This window comes from Trachurus trachurus (genome assembly GCF_905171665.1).
Source record: "Trachurus trachurus genome assembly, chromosome: 12".
In the NCBI taxonomy this organism is placed as follows: Eukaryota; Metazoa; Chordata; class Actinopteri; order Carangiformes; family Carangidae; genus Trachurus; species Trachurus trachurus.
Window position 1 is genome coordinate 27,722,041 of NC_139908.1, and position 20,926 is coordinate 27,742,966.

The 20,926-nt window shown below is 43.3% G+C and overlaps 1 protein-coding gene across 1 annotated transcript; it reads left to right on the forward strand.

The window, feature by feature from the left end:
• Positions 1–313: 313 nt before the first annotated feature.
• Positions 314–19,524, forward strand: LOC310994311 (uncharacterized protein; the record flags this gene model as incomplete). Its single annotated transcript, XM_083982953.1, has 3 exons — positions 314–555; positions 16,920–17,177; positions 19,511–19,524. Exons 1-3 carry the CDS (start codon positions 363–365, stop codon positions 19,522–19,524), a joined length of 465 nt encoding a protein of 154 aa, XP_083839079.1. The 5' UTR covers positions 314–362.
• Positions 19,525–20,926: the final 1,402 nt, after the last annotated feature.

Sequence of the window (20,926 nt, forward strand, 5' to 3'; positions counted from 1 at the left end):
CATACAAATGATACATGGGACATTCTGACAACTTTTTAACATAGCTCATCATTTTCTACACATTTTTTCCAATCTAGAAACACTGGTTAGAAGTATATTTCCGGGGGGTGCATGATACCCCCCTCTTCGTACTAGACTAATGTGATTCTTGCATGCATTACTGTCCTAGAACATTGCCTTGTACACTATTTAGTGTAAATAAAGTTTATTTTAAATAAAGAAAAAAATGGTTCTTACCGGAAGTGACGGTTGATGACCGGTGGATCGATCTATCCACGTGACGTGCCCAAACGGGAAGAAGAGAGTCCAGCAGCAGGAAACGGTTCGGCTCTCCTCCAGGAACAACAAAGAGTTTGAGTAAAATGTCTGAGGTGGAGTTTCTGAGAGGATTCGTTACCGAGAGACTCACCGCCGTCTCCCAGGAAATCTTAGCGGCCGTGGACAGAGTCGTAGCCGGGTACGAGGCGGAGGCTTCGGGCTTCAGACAGGAGATCGAGCGGCAGAGGAACATGCTGAATGTTCTCCTGCAGCCTCGCGTCGGCCTCCACAAAACCGGTTGGTGATTCACTTTTAACCCATGGACCTCAAAGTTGTGGTTTGTAGAGAAAGAGGACATGTTGTACTACATTTTGTAAAATTATCGAGGGTAGGCTTACTCCGTTGATATTTACTTTTAATAACAGCGCAAACATCTAAACAAACCGGCATAAGAAGAGCGTCTTCGTAACCAAGGCAACAACACATTAACTGCTCTGCGCTACAATGTTCCAGTTGCTGTGGCAACATTAGTTCCGTTATAACTATAATAATATGACATCTCCCTCCCCCTTTTGAAGAGCATATTGCAGGTTCTACTTGTTTACAAAATAAATATGTAATCTTGTGTAAAAATACCACGTGAAAAGTTGAGGGAGGATTTAAAATGTTTTTCAAGACACAAAGGCACAAATTTAACCGAAAAAGTGAAGGTTTTGAGCACAGTGCCTAAAAACTGTCTTTTTTTCAACATCGCGTCATATTACGTCACACGGGGAGTCGTATGCTAGCCGCTGCCATAGATTAGTGTGGGAGCAAATGGCTGTCTGTCAGAGTGGTCGTTTTATCGTGAGTCAGTGTGTTTACAGCAGGTTTGGATTGCGTTGATTTGTCATGGACATGGTAAATTATTGAGTTTGTGGTGGTTTCGCAAGCTCCAGCCTGTCACGACACCGAGTCCACCGGTTTCCTAACAGAAAAAGACGGTGCTATCTTCCGTGCCCGCCTGCGTGTTGTACAGCTGAAGAGACGGGGCTTCACCTCTGCGTCAGCTACAGTGTTGCCAACTCCTCAGTAAGCAAAGTCGCTATTGGCTGTCGTAAAAGTCGCTAAAAGTCTCTAAATGACGTCATTATCTCAGGGGGTGGGGGGGTGGCGGCGGCGGCGCTCTTTATGTCTGTGGCGTGGAGCAGTGCGTCTCTGAATGCAGCGGAGGCAGCTCCGTGACACTACTGTGTGTAGGCTGACTACCAGTGAGTGCCGCTGCTCGTTGACAACAGCTGTGATAACGTGATTTCAGGTCCAGAAACGTTTGTAATATCACGGGAAAAAGTCACTAGATTTGTCGCTAGTCGCTTTTGACAAAAAAAGTCACCAAGAGGGGTTGGAAAGTCGCCAGATTTAGCGACAAAGTCGCCAAGTTGGCAACACTGGTCAGCTACGGAAAACACGAGTCTGTTGCTCACTTTACCAGAGGATTATCACTCCAGCGATCTGCCCCCCCATGCGGTGCCTTCGGTGCCGACAGCCTCATCCGGACGGACCGCTGTCTGTCAGCAGCAGCAGCAGCAGCTGGTGCTGCCGCCCCCGGCAGCAGACACACGGATCAGCAGAGACTCAGCTGGACATAAACGTCAACCGCCACTCGTAAGTCTTGCTTTATTTGCTAACTACCCGTTTACTGAACGTAGTGATTTAATTCATGAGAAGCAACGTGACATGTAGGTTGTTGTAGAGCAGCGCAGCTAACGTTAGCTTGCTAATAAGCGAGCAATGCTAACTGATGCTAGCTAGCGTTAGCAACGTTTTTTGCTCAATATAAAATTACCTTGCCTTGCCTCAATCTATCTTATGAAAAGGCACTCGGTTTGCCAATATAATAAGTGTCAAGTTTAGTTACAGCCCAGTGACCCTGTTTGCATAGTTAAAAATCCCTAATGCATTTAAATGTGCTATATTTTGAAGGATTTGGGAGGTGCAGCAACAGGCTTTCCCTGGCTCCTCAGTGCCCCACTGTTTAGTTTAGTTTAATAAGTTTATTTGTATCAGGGACAATGTACAAAATAACATTAGTCTCGAGATGAGACGAGATGCCTTGTACCGGATTTAGCTTACTAGCTACTTTCCATCCGTAGTCCCTGGGCAGGTGAATAAGAACAATAGAAATATAAGAAATATCAATTTACATAGCATTCTAAACATCCATACACATATGCATATACACCCTCTCACACATCACACTCAGGACATAGTCCTATTTCATATCAGTTAACAAAACATACAGTTATTAAAATACTTCACACTTTGCCAAGGTTAAGAATAATTTAGGCTCATGATTAATGCTGACATGTCTGATTTCTTAGGATCCATTGTTTGACTTCCCGGGAGAAAACATTGAAGTCTGTACAAAGTTTCAGATTAGTTGGAAGATTGTTCCATGATTTGACAGATTTAAAAGAGAAGGCAGATTGAGCAAAGGCAGAGCTACGCTTAGGGATGTTACAATCTCCACTTGAGACAGATCTTAAGGCTCTGGTGGAATGCTCAGAGCAGAGTTTAACAAAGGTTTTCAATGGGGGAGGAGCAACATTATGAATTATTTTGTACACTAGACGGACATTAGAATACATCATTAGATTATCAAAGCTAAGCATTTTATATTTGTTTAGTATTTCACAGTGATGATACTGTCGTGACTTTCTGTCTAATATTTTCAGTGCTTGTTTGTGTAGTGACCTGATGGGTTTCAGGACAGATGGACTTGCCTGAGACCAACAGGACATACCGTAATTATAATGTGACAAAATCATGGCATTGAAATAAGTTTTTGCGGCTTCAACTGTTAGAGTTCCTGATGTTTCTAAAATTTAACAAGTTATATTTCAGCGTGTGGCTCATTTTCTTAACATGGCCCTTAAATGTAAGAGTGGAATCTAGTATCACACCCAGGTATTTGAACTCATTGACATTTTTTATTATTTCTCCATTAACATATATATTTGGGAAAATAGTATTTCGTTGTTTATTTGCAGCTCACAGTGCAGCCTCAGACCATCTCATCGTGAAGCAGGTAGTATAACATCACACATATAGAGAATTAATTATATATGCTACGTATGTATACTGTTGCATACAGGCGGTACTACTCCAACACTATCTAATAATAATACTACATTTTATTTATCTAACCTCCAGTTTTAATACATTCTGTGACAGAGCTGTTGTATGGGATTGCAGGTTGGACAGGGTATAGTAAACCAACCATTTACCTATTATCCTAGCTTTCCAGGCACAGCCCAATATGTGTCATGGTTCAAATTAATAGGTAATTTTCTTTTTTCAGGGCTGCTGACAGTGTGCCAAACCCAGCTGATCTCTGTTTACTAACTGGCCGGCCTGTTGTGGGGAAACTGAAGGAAACATTGAGACGCAGGAGGGAACTTGTGCAAAAATAAAGCAGGTAAGAGTCTTATTGTGATTTCTGATGGAAAAGTATCATAACTTGTATTTTAGTTTGTATGTCTTGTGTTATTAATGTACTGTAATTTTCTGCCTTTCACATTATGTCTCTCAGGTCTGTCAGCGTTTTTGGCTCCTAATGGGTTCTCTGAGAGTGGAATACTCCAGGTCATCACAGACTCTACGAGAGTGCAACACTGTCCTGTCCTCCTCTGCTGCTGCTCCCCTTTCCACATCCATCCAGAAGATCAACAAGGAGGAAGCTGTTGGCATCTTCACTGCACAGCATTCATGATTCAGGGTTTCCCGCAGCGCTTTCTTGTTAAGGCGGCCGCCTTAACAAGAAAGAGCTGCCGCCTAAACTAACGTCTTAAAAAAATAAAAATGTAGCGATATTCACAGCACACACACACGACGGTGACATTAACGCGCGCCGCCACGTCTGCTCATAGCGCAGCAACAATGCAGCAGCGTCAGGCCGTCACTGAAACGCTCCGTGGAACCGAGACATGACACGGCGCGCCCGGTGTACCAGTTCTCAGAATCAGCCCCGGTGACCGCGGTGCTGACGATTGGGGGTGAGTCGCGAGCGTCATATGTCTTGGTAGAGCACGGCCGCTGCAGCGACCCTCCGACAGTCCCATCGCTGCGTGTCAATCCCCCCTCTCACTTTCTCTCAGCGTCCCCGTCTCTCTCCAGCTGCCCTTTCAAAAATAAATGCATAAAAAGCCAGAGAAAAAAAACTAAGTAGGGGAAACACTGCTTTGTTTTCTCTGTCTTTTTATGGTTTAGTAATTCTTTCATTGGTGTAGTAGCAGCGTTCAGTTACCACGAGCGTAGTTGTGACCTGTTGTGATCATAGATGGCATGGCATATATGTTTTTTATGTAAGTCCCTGCGAAAAGTCCCATGACCAGCCAAACTCCTAAAAAAAGCGTGATTTATAGTTCATAACATGGTACTTTTGGCATATGGCACCATGGCCGTTGCTAGGAATCCTGGGCCCCCTGAAAGTATACTAAAGTGGGACCCTGCCCCCTGACTTTTCCACTTTTACGTATCTATTATCATTTCTTATTTAGCCTACTTTGTTTTGATGCTAATGCAGCATTACTATGAGTATCAGTCAGGGTCTTATGCAGAATAATTCAGTCATACAAAGATTAGACTACTGGGGTTTTTGTGGGCCCTACTGGGCGCTGGGCCCCTATAATGATCATCACCTTTCTCCCCTATACAACGGCCCTGTATGGCACTACAGGACCAGTTAAATATAAAACACAATTTTATACAATATACTGTATATAAGTAGGGGGTCCCCGCTCCATCTCTCCATCAGTTTGGGGGTCCTTGGCCTGGAAAACGTTGAAGACCCCTGCTCTACACACCACAGAGAAGCACACATGCATAACAGCAGCGCGCATGGTGAAAGCAAAACTTAATACGGCGCACCGACCCCCCCCCCCCCCCGCCAACAGGACAGACACCACCTTAACTAACACATTTTCTGGGGGAAACACTGTGATTTAATACAGGACGTTGATACCTGCACAGAGGCTTTTCATATTCATAACACTCTATATATTTTTTAATGGGTCAGATGGTATATTTTTCTTTTTGATTATTAATAACATTTGGCACATCTGCATAATAGTTGCAGTGTTTGGTAAGTTAACACTTAACATGTGTTGTACAGGATGTGCTTAATTGTGTTAACTTTAATTCAAGAACATAATTTATGAAGGACATGTTTGTTAGCAGTCTTAGGCTGCTGCTGCTGCTGCATGCAGGTTTAACCGTCAAATGCAGATCTGACTGTTGGTACCCTTGTGTTAAAGAAAGAAAACCCTATATGGGCTCGGCCCAGTGGACAATCTGTCTGCTGTATGCAGTGTAATGGTATTCCTTTATTTTTATTTTTCTCTTGCACTAATAGTATTTTAAAGATATTTATGCTGTTGCAAAATGTTGTTGTGTTACACTTGTGTACTAAATGTCAATAAAAGTCTTAAGTCTGTGACCTAAATATATGTGTGTGTGTGCGTGTGTACGTGTGTGTGTACGTGTGCAACTGAAAGTTATTCCTAATATTTTGTTCACTCTGTAATCATAGGCCAGGTGCAAAATATTATATTTACATTACATTATATTACCTATGATTACAGAGTGAACAAAATATTAGGAATAACTTTCAATATACTGCACCTTTACAACACTATCACGATATCAGTAATAAACATTCAGTAGAAAGTCATAAAATAGAACTCAGAGTAATAAACTATGTCTGCCTCAAACGTACTCCTGTCTGCTGGCCTGGAGAGGTCCATGCTCCTGCCTGCAGTGCATGTAAGTAATAGGTGTATTTAGGACAGTGTTTATCTCGCCCTTCTCTCTCTCTCTCACGGACGGTGACGGTAAAGTGCTCCCGTAGTGTGCACGGATATTAACGAGTATGAGACATGACGTAAACAAGCTCTTTAGTTTCTGTCATTGGTAAGTAGTACTCCGACCTGTATCAGATAATAAATACTAGTTTTTTAAACTATCATTTATGATACATGATAGTACTAATCTTCTGTACAATGTTGTGATGTGAGCGCAGTATTTATATCCGTAGCTTATGCGTATTGCTAAGCCACCGGTCTCTGACCAACTCTCCACTGACTGTCCTGACACCACAGCTCAATTTATCTCTCCTCTGGCCATTAATTCTCCCCCAGGTCTCTCTCTGCTCTCTAATGTGCACAATGGACTCGTAGTTATATGGTTGTGGTCCGTCATATTTGTAACTCACACATTTAAAGTTTCCTCGGGGTCAGAACCAGAACCAGAATCCTGTTTTTCTATTGTTCAAATCGACCGGTCTCCCTCCGCCTACGTCACTTCCGGTCAAGCGTTTTTCGATGCGGAAGTACGTTTTTCTCACAAAAACGACTCCAAAAGCCTAAATAGTGTATTTATAAATATAATTTTGATAAAAACTTGTTCCTACATTATTTTTCGAAGCATTGGTTTAAAGGGGGGTCTAACCTGCAATATGCTCTTTAAGTTATTAAGTGTAATAAACACAAACGGTAACAGCCAGAAAATATTTAATATTTAAACACGTATCCTTAGCATGTTGTAAATTCTCTTTCTATAATAAACACATTTACCCTCTATCTAAGGTAATCCACACAAGATGCCATACATTGTAATAATAATAATAAGAGATATAAAACTCGAAATGCTATTTACTTAACTCTAACTTTAAATTACTCAATCAAATAAGGTAAAGGTACTTTATTTGTCACATATACAGCTAGTACAGTGAAATTCTTTCTCTGCATTTAACCCATCCCTGAGGAGCAGTGGGCAGCCACGGTGCAGTGCCCGGGGACCAACTCCAGATTATGAGCCAGTGCCTTTGGTCAGTGGCGCTGACTGGAGGATCAGGCTAGCTGGCATGTTTTTAGTGGTGGGGGAAACCGGAGCACCCGGAGGAAACCCACGCAGACACGGGGAGAACATGCAAACTCCACACAGAAAGGACCTGGGCGGCCGGGGATTCGAACCCAGGACCTTCTTGCTGTGAGGCAACAGTGCTCAGTGCTTTAATGTAATATTATTACATTAAACTTAACCAAGGCACTTTCACAATCACAAGATGATTTTCAGTTAACATACATATTATTTCATTCTTTCTTTCTCTCTCTCTCTCTCTCTTTTTTTTTTTTTCAAAAAAAAAAAATGTCCTTCTGTTTTCCCAATCCTCCCAAAGGCCATATGGTTGACACATCAGTGTCTGTCTACAGGACTAACCTGTTGACTGGTCTGCACAGTCGTCCAGCTCTGGTTCAAATACTGTCCTGATGTCTGTGCAGGGGTGTGTGTGTATGTGTGTGTCTTGTGAGTACCTTCGGACTAAAAGAAACAGTCTCTGGCGTGATAGCAGTTCCTGGCTGGGAAATCACTCCTGTACTCTCAGCTGATGAAAGTGTGTCTTGGTTGTGAAGAAAGATCTGCCCGGAGATGGCGGCGGTTCCGCCTCAACACTGCTCCTTGTGATGTGTTGATGGTGTATGACCTTGGAGTCACACACTCTTTTGAAACGACTGCTGGTGTCACCCAGGCCTTTTCCTGATCCAGCTTGGTGAGGACTGTGTCTCCAGGTCGTAGTGGTGGAAGAGGTCTGGCTCCATGTCTGCGGTTATAGTAGAAAGCTTGTTTTGCCTTCTCACCAGCATCTTTCTGTTTAACAGTCTTTCTGTTGGGCCATTTAGGTTGAAGATTCTTCTCTAATGTGGGGAGTGTTGTTCTGATCTTTCTCCCCATTAACAGTTCTGCTGGACTGACTCCTGTGGTGGCACAGGGAGTTGATCTGTAGCACATGAGGGCTATTACTGGGTCTTCTTGTCAGAGGATTCTCTTTGCAGTCTGTACTGCTCTCTCCGCATGACCATTTCCTTGAGGATGGTGAGGACTAGATGTGATTAGTGTTGTCACGACACCAACATTTTGGTACCAGTATCGGTACCAACATGTTTTTTGATACTTTTCAGTACTTTTCCAAATAAAAAGAGAACACAAAAAATTTCGTTATTGGCTTTATTTTAATAGAAAATCTTAGAACTATAATATATGCATCAGTAATCAGTAAATCAGTAAACAGTTACTGCTGCTGCAGGATTAAATTTCCATCTATATTAATCTGAACTCTTCCTAAATTAAAACATTAGTGGTCTGTTTAAAAATGAATATCAACTTGTTTTCTTTGCATTATTTGAGGTCTGAAAACACTGCATCTTTTTTTTGTTATTTTGACCAGTTGTAATTTTTGGGAGAAATTGTTATCAGTAGTTTATAGAATGAAACACAAACGTTCATGTTACTCAAACACACACCTATTGTTTCCCATATGTAGACCAAATTGATTCAGCTTTTTTTTTCTCCCCCCCATCAACGCAATATTGTTCCGTTAATTCATCTCCGCGTAGCGCTCCTTCACTGTACTGTTCACTCACTCACACAGAGAGAGAGAGAGAAGCGTGCATGAATGCCAGTGGTGGTGCGCGGTAAAAACGAAACTTATCAACCAGCAGTGTTTGCATTAATTAACGAGTCTGTGGCGGCCCGTCTCTCTCGCGCGTGCTGGTGCACACACACAGATCAAACACAGGCACATGGACAGGTCGCGCTGTAACGGTAATAAAAAAAGCACCTTGCTTCGTTTGTGACTCGCTCACTCGCTCGCCGCGGCTCAAATTACAATGCGGCGACTTCACGCGGCGACGTCACCGCTGCCGGCGGCGCAAAATGAAAGTACCGGTCCCCCGGTACCACTCTAGTACCGGTATACCGAACAACCCTAGACGTGATGTGTTTGAAGTCTAGCTGTCTTGCCAGGGCCTGGAATTCTGCGCTGGAGAATTGAGGACCATTGTCACTCACCACCTCATCCGGGATCCCAAACCTTGCAAAGGTTGCTTTAAGTCTCTGAATGACTTGAGCGCTTGTAGTTGATGGTAGGTGCAGCACCTCGAGGAACCGTGAGTAATAATCTGATATTACCAGGTAATTGTTTTTGTTGTGCTCACAGAGGTCAAGAACTATTCTTTTCCATGGACGATCAGGCAGAGGTGTAGAGATGAGTGGCTCTTTTTGTTGGGCCCGCTTTTGCTCTTGGCATGAGTGGCATGACATCACTGTGTTCTTGAGTTCTGCAGAGAGTCCTGGCCACCAGACCGAAGATTTTGCTCTGTCTCTACACTTTGTCAGCCCCTGATGTCCATCATGTATTTTCTGTAGGATGTCAGCTCTCTGTGACTGTGGAATGACGATCCTGCAAACCATCAGCCTCTGATAGCTCATTTTTCACCTTCATGTATGCTCTGACGTTTGGTGGTGCATTTCCACTGTATTCTGGCCATCCGCTTACGAATTTGATGACAGACTGCAGCTCGCTGTCAGCTGCAGTGGCCGTTTTGATGCTTTCCATCCTGCTTGGAGATGCTGGGATGCCTTGTACCACCGAAGCTACATAACACTCCACCTCGCTGTGTGTGTCAGTCTTAGGCCTGGGACGATAATAAATTTTGCTGGACGATATATTGTCCAACAAATTATTGACGATAAACGATATTATTGACACATTTTTTTGAGAACAAATTAACCACTAATATAATAATAATATTTCATAATAATGCAAGTAGACCCTTTTAAATGCGATAAACTTTTATTTCTCATGAGTATTTTTTTTTAACCATTGTAATTGGAATGACAAGAACTTATATAGCTACTATCCTAAATAAATAAAATAAACAAAAAATAATAAACAGTGCAGTGCAGCTCTTCTGTCCAATAACGTTACACACCTGAAGCTCCACTTTTCATTCAAACAAACTAATGTGACTTCCTCAGATGTAAGATTTCATCAATGAGACTAGCATTTATCTCCTAAAAAGTATTAAACCAGCCGGTGGTAAACCTCTAAAAACCTGCTGATAAGTTTTCTTAGTCGTTTTCTCCTCCAATGACGGAGGTTGACCGGCCCGTGAGCTGCTGCAGACAGACGGCTGCAGACTGTGGGAAGCCCCGCTCCTCCTGCTCGCTGCTAACACATTAGCTCCAAAAACGTCGGAGGAAATCTCCTAACAGGCGATATGTGGCTGACTGACCACAGACTGGGATCTAAACTGTGACTTTCTGGCATGAAAAAATATTAAAACTTTAAAAAGTGACGTGTTAACAGCGCGGCAGCAAGAATTACGGTAAAATAGCTGTTAGCTGCTTAGCTTTACAGCTAGCGCTGCCGGTTGCTGCCAAATGCATTCTGGGAAACAAAGATCCTGGATGACTGAAAAGAGGGTTCACTCCGTTCATTCTGCAAAACAAACGGCCCAGGTGCTGAGACCGATGCACAGAGTGAAGCCTCTTGTCATCCAGCCTGGTTGGAGGCCAGAGACCAGGAAAACAAATACGTGCGCACATGGCGATTTATCGAGGCCGGAAAAACTATCGAGTTCATTTTCATTTATCGTGCGATTAATTGATTTATTGATTATCGTCCCAGGCCTAGTCAGTCTCTTCTTTTGTGTAAGTCTGTGGGCTTCGGGACAGGGCATCAGCGACGAGGAGAGTTTTTCCTGGCACATACAGCAACTGGTTTGTACCTCATCAGCCGCATTAGAAGACGCTGACATCTCAAGGGAACATTATCGATGCTCTGGCTGTTGATGAGTGGCACTAACGGCTTATGATAAGTCTCAAGCCTGAATTCGTCTAGGCCACACAGATACTTGTCGAACTTTTCACAAGCCCACACACCAGCCAGACACTCCTTCTCTATCTGGGCCAGTGTTGGGTATAGTTACTTTGGAAAGTAGTTAGTTAGGTTACAACGTTACCATCAATTAAAAGTAATCAGTTATGTTACTGCGTTACCTATGAATAAAAGTAACGCGTTAGAGTACTCATGCCAGGGCTCCAGACTGCGACTAAATGGTCGCATTTTGCGACTAAAATTTGATACAATGCGAGTAAATTTTTCATCTACTCGCGCATGTGCGACCAGTAAATTTGCCGATTTTTTTTTTTTTTTTAATGACCACTGTGATTGGCTAATGTGTGAAAAGAAACACGTGTTTCTCTTCTCTACATCTCGGAGCGGAGGAGACGTCTTTCCACAGCGCAGCTCCGTGTGAAACAGCAGCAGACGCACAGACCGGTGACCTGCGTGTGTGTGTGTGCTGTGTCAACTGCATTATTTTTTTTTTCGACGGCTCGCTACAAACCTTAAACATCCCATAATATGCTCGCGCTCTCGGCAGCGGTACTCAAATCGTCACAAGGCAACGAAGCAGGTTGACTCGCGCTGCAGAACGCGCTGCACAGACTAGGCTCGGAAATGATTGATTGATTGATTGATTGTTGATCGATAGATCCTTTTTTCTTTTGGCCGTGCGGAGGAGGTTGGGGGGGGGGGTGTCGTCGACGAGTTTGATGCCAAGGAGTCCGTGCACATGTGGCTCAGTCAGGGTCAGCAGACAAGGAGGCCAACAAGGCACCTTATCCCCCAGGAGGAGGAGGGGGGGGGGGGGGGGGTCTGTTCTAGGATGAGTTTACCACAAGTGGTGTGTCTACTTGTTCTGTTATTGGTCAGTGCAGCCTAAACATTAACTTTAAATTTTCAATATTTAAACTGTTGCACAATAAAATGTGAATTTAAAACACTATAGTTTCTGCATTTATCAGTAATACAGTGAAAATTAGAGGAAATGTGCAAATTTACTTTGCAGGTCGATTTCGGTGTGCGCCCCTAAATTTTCTGCTTGCGCTCCTAAAATTTTAAGTTAGGGGCCACTGTGCTCCTAGTCAAAACAGTTAGTCTGGAGCCCTGCATGCGTTACTAAAAATGAAAAGCCTTTTGCAGCGCGCCTCGCACATGCTGCAACTTAACTGACAGACACACAGCCTCTTTTAAATGCACAGAGTCCTGACAATGACATGTCATCCGAACCAAATTAGCTCCTACAGAATAACATTAACAGGAAAGACAGTCAAATATGCCACGAAGCGGGTTTTTTTTTTTTTTTGGATTCAGTAGTTGCCGTGAATCCGCTCCGCGGCTTCATGCTCGATCTGTTTGAACCCGAACGGAGGACTCACGTGTGGAGAGGAGGGAGGTTGGCGAGACGTGAACTTCCTGCCTTGTGTGTAATAAAAGTTAAAAATGCGATTAAATGTACTGGTATGACACTGCACGGCAGCTATGGAGTAGAGATCCTGGGCTCGACCGGGGGAGAGCTGAGCTGCCGCTCCCCGAGAGGGAGCTGCTGAAACCGGGCAAGCACTGAGAGCCGGCCCGGTCCTTTTCGCTGGCGAATTGAAACACACACACACACGTAGGTCAGCAGGGCACAGACGCATCACAGCGCTGCACCTCGGCTGACACATCCGCAGGTTGCACAGTAGTCTAGCCATACTGTCTGACAAAAAGCAGGCTGCAGTCGGGATTTTCCTTTCCTTATCCGGCGAAAAGTAACGGATTACTTTTTTTTTTAAATAACTAAGTTACTGATTGGTCATCGCACGAAACTAACGCGTTACGTTACGCGTTACACGAAAAAAGTAATTAGAGTACTCTAACGCGTTACTTTGTAACGCGTTACCCACAACACTGATCTGGGCGTAGCGTGTTTCAGCTTCTGAGAGACGTCTGGAGCAGTAGGCTACTGGCTTCCACTCTTCTCTGTGGAACTGAAGCAGCACAGCTCCCAGTCCATAACTACTGGCGTCTGCAGGTACAGCTGTGGGCCTTGTGACATCATAAAAGGAAAGAACAGGTGCTTTTGTCAGCATTCTTTCAATGTCCTCAAAAGCTGCCTGCTGTGAGTGTCCCCAGGTCCAGATGTTCTTGCTCTTTAGCAGCTCATACAACGGCTGTCCCACCGCTGCAAGGGCTGGGACGAACCTCCCCAGGTAATTCACCATGCCGAGGACTCTTTTTAGCCTCTGCACATTTTCAGGTGGTGGCCGCTGGTGAATGGCCTCCACTTTGTCAGGGTCCGGTCTGACTCCTGACTGGTCGATGAGATGACCCAGGAAGCGTAGCTGGCTCTGTCTGAGGGAGCATTTCTCCTTGTTGCGTTTCAACCCTGCCAACTCAACACGCTGCAGCACCTTCTCCAGTCGGGCATCATGTTGCTCCATCGAGGTCCCATAGATGAGGATGTCATCCATGACTGCCACGCCTTCCATTCCAAGTATGCCAAAAGGTAGTCTTTTGAAACAGTATAGATCTGCCAAAAGGTGTTATAAATGTTGTCAGCTTGCAGCTGTCTGGATGCAGAGGGATCTGCCAGAATCCGCTGGATGCATCAAGGGACGAAAACACAGTTGCGCCGCTCAGCTTGGCTGTTATCTTATCTGAAGTTGGTAGGATGTAGCGTTCTCTTTTGACTGACCTGTTTAGTTTTGTCAGGTCAACGCAGATTTGGGCTGTGCCTGTGTTCTTCTTCAGGACTGGTACCATGGGAGCGCACCATTCAGTAGGTTGTATCACTCGCTCGATGACACCATCCTTCTCCATCCTCTGTATTTCTTCTTTCACTTTCTCTAACATGGGAAAGGGCACACGACGTGCAGTGTGCACAGCATATGGTACAGCATCTTCTCTTAACTGGATTTTGACTGGTTCAGTTTTTAGAGTAGCATGCCCACTGTGGGTTAGATGGCTGATGATGCATTTTAACTCATCTACTCGCATCACCAGGTTCATCCTCACTGACAGGGCCTGGCTGAGGAGATTGTTGACTCTACGTCCACGTACTACGTAGGCTGTGAATAGATAGTCTTTACCTTTGTGGCTGGCTGTTGCGTTGAAGTGGCCCAGACACAGCAGCTCACCTCCAGGGCTGTCCAGAGGAATGTCAGGTGGGTCCAGTGCTCTCTCAGGGGTGAGTGTGTGAAATGTGTCCTCACTTATGAAAGTGACATTAGCTCCCGTGTCAATCTTGAATTCTACTGGACAGGAATCCACTTGAAGTTGCACAGTCCACTGTTCACTTTTTTCATTAGCATCACACACTGAACCCAGGAAATAAGAGGTCTGCCCAGCTCTCTCAGTCTCTGTGACCTCATTCACTGACCTGCTGCGACATACTCTGGCCCAGTGTCCCATTCTGCGACAGTTGTGGCGGGTAGCTCTTTCTGCAGGACACTTCTCATCTCTATTATGCTGTGTTTTCCCACATTTGCCACATTTCTTCTCACTTCCCCCCCATTTTCTGTCCTTTGACTTGCCTTGTTGACGCTGTTGTGGTTTCCAGTTCGTGCTTTTGCGTTTAAACTGCACCTCCTGTACTGATCCCGCAGCGCCTCCTTGCAGACTCACTTGTGTCGCGACCTCCTCCGACTGTCTGACGGTCTGTATTGGCTGCGTCAGGTCCGACATCAGCTGCAGCCTGCGGGAGAGCTCTTTATCCATCATCCCGACGACGATGCGGTCGCCGATATTTTCCTCTCGAGTTACTCCAAACTCACAGTGCTCAGAGAGATCATACAGGGCTCTGATGAAACATTCTGCCTTCTCACCCGGCCGTTGGACCCGTTGGTAAAAACATGCCGTTTCGTGGATAACGTTCCTCCTCGGAAAAAAGTAGTCGTTAAACTTCCCCATGACGATGACAAAGTCATCACGGTCCTACTCTTGAGCAAACGTGAATGACTTAAAAATGTTCTCTGCCTCGTTGCCCATGGCATAAATCAGGCAGCTCACTTGTAGCCTACTTGTCCCTCGTCCTTGTGAAGTTTTGTTGCGGCTTGTCAAACGTAAAGTTTTCCGGAGGGTTAAACTTCGCCATTTCTTTCTTCTTGCCGTCTGTCTTCTTACTTTATCTCTTAATCGTCCGTTGAATTACTTCTGACACCATGTAAAATGATCGAGGGTAGGCTTACTCCGTTGATATTTACTTTTAATAACAGCGCAAACATCTAAACAAACCGGCATAAGAAGAGCGTCTTCGTAACCAAGGCAACAACACATTAACTGCTCTGCGCTACAATGTTCCAGTTGCTGTGGCAACATTAGTTCCGTTATAACTATAATAATATGACACATTTATCTTTTAACTTTTATGTGTCTATCAACTACAGGAATTTACAAACTGTATTTGAGGCGACTTACTCTGTAAATTGACCTATTATCGACTAGCAAGTTCACAATTTATCTTTTTTTATTTGAATTTATTCCCATAGTTCTGTTTTTGAAGACATCACCAAAATCAAGAACTTTTAAAACCAAATTTAAGTTATTTTCCCCACACATAATTGACGGAAGACACCAGTGCTTTAGGTTCAGATGTTGAATCGTGTCTTCATCACGGACAGACTTTAAGTTGAGGAATAGTTGGAAATTTTATGATTGAAGTATTGCAATTCAGGATTTAACCACTGGTAACCTTACAACAGGACATGTTGGACACACTCCACAAGTTCTACAAAAGAGTAACAATGGTATTGTAGTAGGCTAGCTGTTCGTCAAAAAACAAAGAAAAGTTCCAAATCAAATTTCAAATCATAAAATTTAAAGGGCCACTGCTGCACCATGGGTTGTGGTGTACATGGAAAACATGATGTCCAAACAAATGTCAAATTTCAACAAAAATGTGGATTATTTGACCAGAAAAGTGAGCGCACAAAGAAAATTCCTCTGTGCCTCTCACGCTCCGTTAAAAACCCATTTGCCCACCCAGGTGCATGCTGGTCCCTTACCCTAAGTCTACCTATATAATCTCAGGTGCCCCTAACGTGCCAAAATGAATCAAAAACACAAATAATAAACAATAAATCACCTATACGTAAGCAATATCACACGAGAGGGAGTGCTGTTGTACTGAATATCAGCACTGGTGTGATTCTGTCGTAGGCACAAGGCTGCAGAAAATCGATATGGTGGTAAAGGGCCCAAACGGCTCTTTTAATGCTAAAGGTTGCCGCTCATGACAGTAGGCAGAGTATCAGAAGGTAGAGTGACAGGCTCCCAAATCGAGATAGTTTTATCGCCCAGCACTATCCATGGGCTGGCTAGCTAGCACTGTCACTGTAACCGGATGTTTTGACTGTATAAGTAGTAGGGCTGTCACTTTTTATTCTACATTCCAATATAAATTACAACATGGGGTCAAAAGTTCATATTCGAGCGGTAATGACCTGCTCGAAATGTAGGCTGCAGTGCCTGCATAGTGCCGCGGGGAAGCGGAGCCAGTTTCCTTTCGGCACCCATATTAACCGCTGCTATTTTGTGCACGAGCCGCAAGCAATCGCGTCAAGCTGTGGAGGAAGTCAAACATGAAACAACAAGAGAATCCGGTCAATTTTCAAAATTAGAACAAATGTCAAAATAAAACACCACGATTGTGTGTGCGGCAGTTGGGTGGGGGTGGTGGGTATTTTATGGGTCATTTGATATTCGTTCGAACCTCATTTTTCTAAAAAGTGACAGCCCTAATAAGTAGAAGTACTGTTACGCTGATGAAATTTTACTTGAGTAAAAGTAAAAAGTAGCTCTGAGACTTCCAGCCAATCAGAGGCTCATAGCAGGAGCAAAATTCCTTGATCTCAGACTAGCGTCCACTGAGAAGATCACTGGGGTTCATAGAGACAGCAGTTATGAGTGACAGTATTCAAGACACTGTTGTTCATGATGTGTTTCATTGTTTCTGCAGGTGATCAGCACCGGTTGAAGATTGAAGCAGAGGATCCACCTGAGTTGACCTCTAGTCTGGATCAGGAGAACCCAGAGAGTCTACATGTTAAAGAAGAAAAGGAGGAACTACCGACCACCCCAGAGTTCCCCCTCAATTCTGTTCATGTAAAGACTGAGGATGAGAAACCTCAGTCCCTACAACCTCATCAAAGACAAACTGAGGCAGAGCCTCCATCCAGCAGCTCAGCTGAACAGATAGAGGCCGATGGAGACGACTGTGGAGGATCTGAACCAGCCAGGAATTCAGATCAACATGAAGATCTTCAACCAGATACAGATGATACGGTCTCAGAGTCGTCCTCTGAGACTGAAGACAGTGATGGTGACTGGAGAGAAACCAGAGCACCTGAGTCTGGTTTGAACAGTGAAGCTGTTCATGTAAGTGATGAAGAATGTAACACTGGTAAGAAGTCTCACTGTAAGAGGTCTCGCCCCTGCTCAGAGTGTGGGAAAACATTTAGCAATACCTCAGCTTTGAAGTTGCACATGATGGTCCATACAGGAGAGAAACCATTTGACTGTGCTACCTGTGGTAAACAATTTAGTCGAAGAGGTCATCTTAAAGAACACACGAGGATCCATACAGGAGAGAAACCATTTGACTGTGCTACCTGTGGTAAACAATTTAGTCAAAGAAGTTATCTCAAAAACCACATGAGGATCCATACAGGAGAGAAACCATTTGACTGTCCTATCTGCGGTAAAAAATTTACTCAAAGCAGTAATCTTAGAGAGCACAAGAAGATCCATACAGCAGAGACACCATTTGAATGTGCTACGTGTGGGAAACAATTTAGAATTCGAGGGAATCTTAATAAGCACTGTAGACGCCACACACAGGAGAAACCATTTATTTGTAGTTGTTCTATTTGTGGGAAAAGATTTACCCAGATGAGAAATCTTTTCCTTCACACAAAAGTCCATTAAAAAGCGAAGCCATTTGGTTGCAGCGTTTGTGGGAAAACATTTATGGAGCTGGAGAATTTGGCTACACATGGATGCACATGAAATCCCATCAAGGAGCAAAACTTCAGTTGTTGTCCATACAGAAGTTAAAGGAATACTTCACCAAAAAATGAAATTAAGTCATTATTGACTCACCCTCATGCTGATAAATACTCCGGAGTAGTTTTTTATTCATCAGTGTGCATCTGGAGACCCGGGAGGGTGTTTGTAGTCCAATGAAAACTTTATATGAGAGTAATATATAGGGCCCGACACAAAAACAGCCATAAACTACACAAAAACCATTTAATATTCCTCCACACTGCTCGTCCGCTGCAATACAAGTCTCCTGAAGGGATATAGTCCAGAGTTTACTCGAAATGACATCATTTTAGGACATTACAGCCTAAACAGTCCTGTATTGAATTTGCCTTGGGCGCATTCTAGCGTTCACACGATGCACACAGACGTGACAGACACAGACGGGCGCTTTTACTCTCAAGTTTTTGTTGGATTATGAACCGGCCTCCCGGGTCTCCAGATGCACTTTTTTTTTTTTTTTTACTTTTTTTTTTTTTATACTTTATTTTTTCTTGTTTTCATAACATAAACATGAGGTCAAATACAAACATGAGGTCATATACAAACATTCTGTCACATTGAATAATACTCATAAGTACTCGCCACAGGGTGATAGACTTTTGTTCACAATCTACGACAATTTCAGCCGTCACACTCGGCTAGGTATGTAACCCATTTCGCCCAGTAATCTTTCCCCTTTTCCTTCTGTAATCTCAAAATGAAAGTTATACTTTCCATACTGTATATATCTTTTATTATATTTTTCCATAGGTTCAGGGTGGGAGGTTCTCTAAGAAGCCAGCATCTGGTTATTGCTTTTTTACTTGCTGCCATGAGGATCTTTAATAAATATCTATCCCTGTTATGCAGATCCTTTGACATATTCCCCAAATAAAATGAGACACAAGTGAAGTCAATATCAAATCCCAGAATCCTCTTTGTTGTGGCTTGTACTTGGGTCCAGAAAGGTTGCAAGGCAGGGCAAGTCCAAAAAATGTGAGTGTGGTCCGCCATTAATTGTCCACATTGTCTCCAGCATTGGGTCTGGTGTCCTGTTTGTTTTGATTTTATTCTGGGGGTTATGAAAAACCTCACCAAGTTCTTCCAGCAAAAGCTTCTCCAACACTGTGAGTTTGTGGTCGACATCTGGGTGTGTATTATGGCAGTCCATTCCTCTGGGGAGATTACAATTTCCAACTCTCTTTCCCATTTTTGCTTTATATAATCTGTTGAGTGGGTCTTCATCAATGAAATACTTGAGTACAGATTTCCAATAATTCGTCGGGAGGACTTTGAGTTATAAGCTCTCAAGAACATTTGTGTAACCCCAGATTGTTCTTCTGTACCCTGTCCTTTCACCTCACTTTGATAATAGTGTTGTATTTGTGTGTGTCTATACAAATCCTGTCTTCCTAGACCATATTTTCCAGATATAGACTGAAAGTCCATTAATTTCCCATCCTTCACTAATGAGGAGTATGATGTAATTCCATACCTTATCCACTGTCTGTATTTTGAATCTAGGGATGCTGGCTTAAAATCTGGGTCGTATGCTGGCCACCTCAATATTATTATTTCTTTTTGGATCTGAAATTTCTTCACAAAGTCTAGCCACACATTCAGTGAAAAACACACCCATTGATTCTGGAGATCAGGTAAGTCCTTAATAACAGAAGGGCAGCCCAACAATGATTGTACAGGTCTACTTGATATTGATAATTCAATATCTTTCCAGTTGGCTTCATACTCAGGGTTACACCAAAGAATCAAAGGTCTTAATTGTGCTGCTACATAAAAATCCCTCAAGCATGGTAGAGCCATCCCCCCCTCCTCCCTCGGCAGCTGCAATGTATTGTATCTTATTCGTGGTTTTTTCCCTTCCCATATAAATCTTGAAATTTGCTTGTCCCATACTTTAAACTGTGAGTCAGGAATTTTAACTGGTAATGATTGAAATAAATATAGTAAACGGGGTAGGATATTCATTTTGGTGGTCAATATTCGGCTGCCGAAGTCAAGAGGAAGTGAGCCCCACCTGTCAAAATCGTCACCTATTTTTTTGTTAACAACTGTATAATTCTCATTGTAGAGGTGAGCTGTATCCTTTGTCAGTTTCACTCCCAAATATTTTATACTTGTAGAGTTCCATTTGAAGTTGTATCCGTTTGCAAGATCCTGCGGGGGGTTAAAGTTAAAGACCAGAGCTTGGGTTTTCTCTATATTGAGGGTATAACCTGAAAGTGTGCCATACATTGTTAGGAGATCCATAAGTAATGGTACACTTGACGCTGGTGTTTTCAAAGCTACCAGGACATCGTCCGCGTACAGACATATTTTGTGTTCTGTACCTCCTATTGTGATGCCTTCAAGGGCTGTCTCCTGCCTAATTAGTTGGGCTAATGGTTCTATAAACAAATTAAAAAGTCCTGGGCTAGCAGGACAGCCCTGGCGACATCCTCGTTGTAGGTTTATAGTCTTGGACAAATGACCATTTATCTTAATTCTAGCTGTTGGTAATGTATATAATGTTTTAATACACTGTATAAATTTTTTACAGAAGCCAAATTTTTCCATTACCTGGTAGAGGTACTCCCACCCCACCGAGTCGAACGCTTTTTCAGCGTCGAGACTCACCAGGATGGCGCTAGTCCTTTCGTGTTTTATTTGTTCTATTATATGAAGGCACCTCCTTATGTTATCCTGGGTCCGTCTGTTACTTATAAAGCCGGTTTGGTCTTCATTTATTATTAATGGTAGCACCTTCTCCATCCTTTTAGTCAATATGGAAGCGTATAATTTGTAATCTTGATTTAGCACGCTAATTGGCCTGTATCCACTGCATTTTTTTCTGTCTTTGCCTTCTTTTGGGATTATAGATATAATGGCTTCTCTCCAGGATGGAGGCAAAACTCCCTCTTTTAGGACATAATTAAAACATTC